This window comes from Notothenia coriiceps, unplaced genomic scaffold, assembly GCF_000735185.1.
Source record: "Notothenia coriiceps isolate Sejong01 unplaced genomic scaffold, NC01 NC01_scaffold00009488, whole genome shotgun sequence".
Taxonomy (NCBI): Eukaryota; Metazoa; Chordata; class Actinopteri; order Perciformes; family Nototheniidae; genus Notothenia; species Notothenia coriiceps.
In genome coordinates this window covers 907-5,491 of record NW_011342189.1, presented here as the reverse complement: position 1 = coordinate 5,491, position 4,585 = coordinate 907, and the positions used below count along the sequence as shown (strand labels likewise).

The 4,585-nt window shown below is 40.0% G+C and overlaps 1 protein-coding gene across 1 annotated transcript; it reads right to left on the bottom strand.

The window, feature by feature from the left end:
• Positions 1-887: 887 nt before the first annotated feature.
• tut1 (terminal uridylyl transferase 1, U6 snRNA-specific) lies at positions 888-3,952 on the bottom strand (the record flags this gene model as incomplete). Its single annotated transcript, XM_010770989.1, has 7 exons — positions 3,731-3,952; positions 3,170-3,360; positions 2,794-2,997; positions 2,325-2,439; positions 1,455-1,582; positions 1,114-1,340; positions 888-997 (listed from the first exon to the last, which is right to left on the bottom strand). Coding segments are annotated over exons 1-7 (1,051 nt in total), but the record flags the coding sequence as incomplete, so codon positions are not given.
• Positions 3,953-4,585: the final 633 nt, after the last annotated feature.

The window sequence follows — 4,585 nt, the reverse complement described above, 5'->3', positions numbered from 1 at the left end:
CACTTTGAGAACAACATGAGGAGATCTATGGGTACATCTTTCAACACCCATTTGAAACAGAACTGTAAGCAGATTTTTCTTTTTTGATATTTTACAAATCATTCCCCTTTTAAACTCTATTCTTGTTATTTTCAACAACTTTTTTGTTACTGTCATATTGTATTTTATACCTGTTTTTCATTTAGTCTCTATGTCTCATTAATAATTATAATGATCATATTAAGGTGTGCCTTAACCTCACTGAGCTGAGGTTATTTGAGCCTCTCAGACTCAGAGAGAGCTCTCTTCCACCTGGTTGTAGAAAAGCTCTTTAAATTCGTTAGCATAGCTAGCTACCCAGATGCTAATAACAACAGATCGCCACTGTGCTTACAACTAAAGACACAGCCACGCAAACACTGCGGCATGTGTACGGCTCCTTATGGGTACTGCAATATTTGAAGAGCTGGAGCGGCGTTCCGGTGCTCTCCGTAAGTAGTCTAGTCTACACTCCTTTCAGACGAGACATACCACGTGAAGACACGTTACGCTCGTGTTGTGTTCAAGGAACCCGTCCTTGGCCAGGAAAAACAGGCACTCGCTTGTTTAATTATTTTGCGATCTAGATTTCTTCTTCTTTTTTGAAGTGAGAAGTTGTCCGTCAGTCGGACGGACTAACGGACTGACTGACGGACCCCTCCCCCCCCCAAAACGAAAACTCTTCGGTTCTCCACGAATTACACAAGTCACCCAAAGCAGCGTTAAAAAAGCGGGAGGCGCCGAAAAGCGACTAATTTGCATCACTGTTGAACATTAAAGCATGGAGACATGTCACAGTGGAGGCAATAAATACTAATATGAACCTGAAAATGAGCATTATAGGGCCCTTTTGAGTCATTTAATCTTACCAGCCAGCTGTTTCTGCTTGGCCCAGTAGCGGAGGGTGAACACCAGCGGCCTCAGCCTGTCCTCCACCCCTGAGCACAGCTGTAGGAAGCGGGTGTTCTTTACTGCCAGTCTAGTGAAGGATACAGGACAGGAGAAAAATAAAACCATTGTGTTATTCTGCTTTGTGTACAAGAAAAAAACTATTCTCACTACAGTTGAAGACTTTTACACTGAATCCTTTTATACCTGTTGTTGATGGTGATGTCGCCCTGCAGGTTCAGCTCCTGGTGATGGAACTTGACTACAGGGAGGCGAGCACTGCCGACCACGTGGACTTTGTGCACACTGGGGACACAGCGTCTGAGGATTGTTGCAACAAGTTCCAGGACCTCGTTGGTAGAGGAAGAGGACAGGTCGATATCAGACAGGATGGAGTCCTCTGAGCGGCCATCGTCTGACATGGCCTCCCCTGCCTGAAGAAAAAGAAGATGATTAAATACTCCGCAGGCACTGTGTAAAGTTACATTATTTAATGTATCAACACTGAGGTAAATAATGGCCATGGTGTGTATGTAAAACGGTCACACCTGTTCTGTGGTGGACTTGGCACGCGCCTGGAACACCTTTGTGTTTTCCAGGTCCAGGAACAGGTCTATGTCGCAGGAGTGGACGCCGAAAGTGTTGATGGATGAACCGAATGGCAGAATCTGGCTGTCTGCAACCAATCCACAGATAGGATTAGAAGTGAGAGAGCCAATACAGCTTTGGTACAATGATCACAGAACTCTCTGCTCCATAGTTTCTCTCTTCACTGTACATTTTAATATTCAGTCTAGTATTTAATATTCCATCTGTCACATACTTATGTAAATATAATACCTTGCTTTATATCTTGTTAATTTGTAAATTCAACATGTATACTTTCTAGTTTATTTCTTGTCTTTTAGATTTTTTATTGTACAATGCCAAGTCTTTTTATACTGCTGCAAAACAAAGATTTCCCAAATTGGGATCAATAAAGTTCCATCTTATCTTATCTTTAAGGCAAGATGTCATGGGTTCCCACGCCTTCTTTAACATAAAGTCAAGACGTTTCAAGGCCCAATTCCTTCAAATTCAAGGGACCCAACATGTCATAGTTTCAGACACAGATTAGGGCATAACACGGAATTATATCCGTAATCTAAAACTTTCAGGCTAACAACGTAATCGAAATAAAAACGATTATTATCATTATTAAAAAAATGTTATTTTTTTATTGGTTTTTCAGTTGAATTATACTTATACTAATCAACTGTTAAAAACATACTGTTAAAACATTTTTTCTCCAATAAATTGATGTTTTCAAAGTAAATGGATAATCGTTTTTAATAATCGTGATATCAATTATTGACCCAAATAATCGAGATTATTATTTTTGCCATAATCGAGCAGCCCTACTTCACAAAAGAAGTCACCTGGAAAAAACTCCACGAAAACCTCTTGCAGGAGCTGAACCAGCAACTCTCGGGCTTTCTTTTCATTGTCTCCCAGCTGAAATCGCTCTACAACGTACTGCATCTGTGCATCCACCTACGGAGAATAAAGAAGACTTTGATGACACATATGCGATATAATAAACTGTACTGTTCTCATTGAGTTAAAAAGAATTAAGTGGAGTCCAAAAACAGTATTTGACTGATGATTGTAGGTGCACTTAGGTGAATAATTTCCTGTTTAAATATAAGGGTTCTGAATACAATGTTCCCAAAATAGTAAGTGTAGTATATAAAGTTAATTTAGTTTGTATCAAACATTATTTGAATGGTTAAAACTTCCAAAAGTCACCACTAGAAGCTTCTAGATGCTGTCACACTCCTTACAAACATGTTTATTTGCCATCCACATAGACCCCTTCACGCTTTATACTTGATGCAGGACACTTACAGATGCCAACTGACACAGCTGAGGTTTGAGACGGTCGAGAGACTGTTGGAGGTTCTCCGACCCGGCCTTCTTGGGAATCAGCTTGAAATCCTTCTTCTCCCGAGGTTTGACTCGCAGCTTCAAGCCATTCATCCGATGTTCGAGGCAGGACAGCGTGGCCTGTGTGCTGTCGACCTCAGTGAACTGCACGATGGCGAACACACCCTGTGAGCGCAGAGAGACATCACAGTCATACTATATCAGGGAGTTGAATGTCAAAGGGAAATTCTGTGGAACATCCAACCCAAAACTAAAATAACCTTGGTCACGGTGAGGCTGTATTATGATTAGGTATCATTTAGTATGAACTGCATCTCATTATGAACACCTGACTAACCTTGGATTTATCCATGATAACATCTGAGACCTGGCCGAACTTCTGGAAGTACTCAGTGATGTCAGTCTGAGAGATGTCAGGCTTGATGCCGCTGACGAACACACTGCGCTCCCCCTGGGCCTTCCTGGTCTCCTTCACCGTGCTCAGAGTCATGTGTTTGCGCCCTTTCACATGCTGACCCAGGCTTGGCACTGCAGGAAGAAGAAAAAAAATCAATAGCATAGCCTGGCTTGATTTCATTACTTTTACTTGAGTAACATTTTGAATACAGGACTTCTCTCTGGTACTTTTACTAAAGTACTTGTTCTCCAACCCCTGTATATAGCACATAGATATGGTCCAACATTAGCTAACAGTATCAATTAATGTCATTCATTTTACATTAAGAGACAATAATGTTATTATATTCCACTCCCTTCACAGTTTAAAGTTAGCTGGGATTATTTGTAAACACCTGTTTAGGAGCTACAGTTAAAATGTATGTAGGGGCTTGCAAAAAACAGCAATAATTAAATCATAAATAAGAAGTTAAATGTGGCTAAGTTAGCTTTAGATACTTACAGTTAGGTAAATTGGCATTGCATAAGATGCAGAGAAACCCTTTTGGCGTCACTTTTATGTTCGGGTTTGCTTCCATGGTGGTAAAAAGTTAAATGTAGCGATAAAGCGAGAAATATATTAACAATTAAAGTCTCCAGTGAGCCAAGGTTCGGAACGACAGCTCTCCATGCGCCTCTCAAATCTCCCTCCAGCGCAGCCTCTGCGTTTGTATCTGGTGCGTCTCTCAAATCCGTCCGGGTGTGTGCTCCCCTTTTATCATCCGTTTCCGGTTTTCCATTTGCGCGGCAAAGCCTGAAATAGATTCTGCATTTATTTTTTGGATAATTATATCACTTGTTCTGTATTTCAAATAATATTTATGTTATTTATTGCGAATGTATGAGTCGAAGTTATCAGCAAACATATCCTATCGTTTATTTCTTAAATAGCATTTGAACATCAGCAAGTCTTTTAAAGACCATAGAAATGTATGTTTTCAATTTCAAAGCAAAGACCTTGTAATGTTTTAAACTCAGAAAAACATTTTAAAATACTGTTCTGTGCAAAGGAAGGTCGGTACATTCATTATGACTTGATCTTGGCTAGAAGCTAGTCTTTTTTTTAAAGCTCCATTTACCAATTTACACTCTTCGCTCTTTCACTTACCCTAAGAAAGTCATATTTGTAGTGCTGTGAATAAAACCCATGTTGTTTTTGCTCTTGCCTCTGCTTATTAAGCCAAACCTGCACCAGAAAATGTAAAAGCCATTTATTTTTCAGTCTTCACAGCAGTTCCTGAACAAAAAATTCAAAACAATAATGGACTAGAGCAGTATCTGTACCTCAAGTAGGATTCATAAAAGCTTCCAGTGCTTT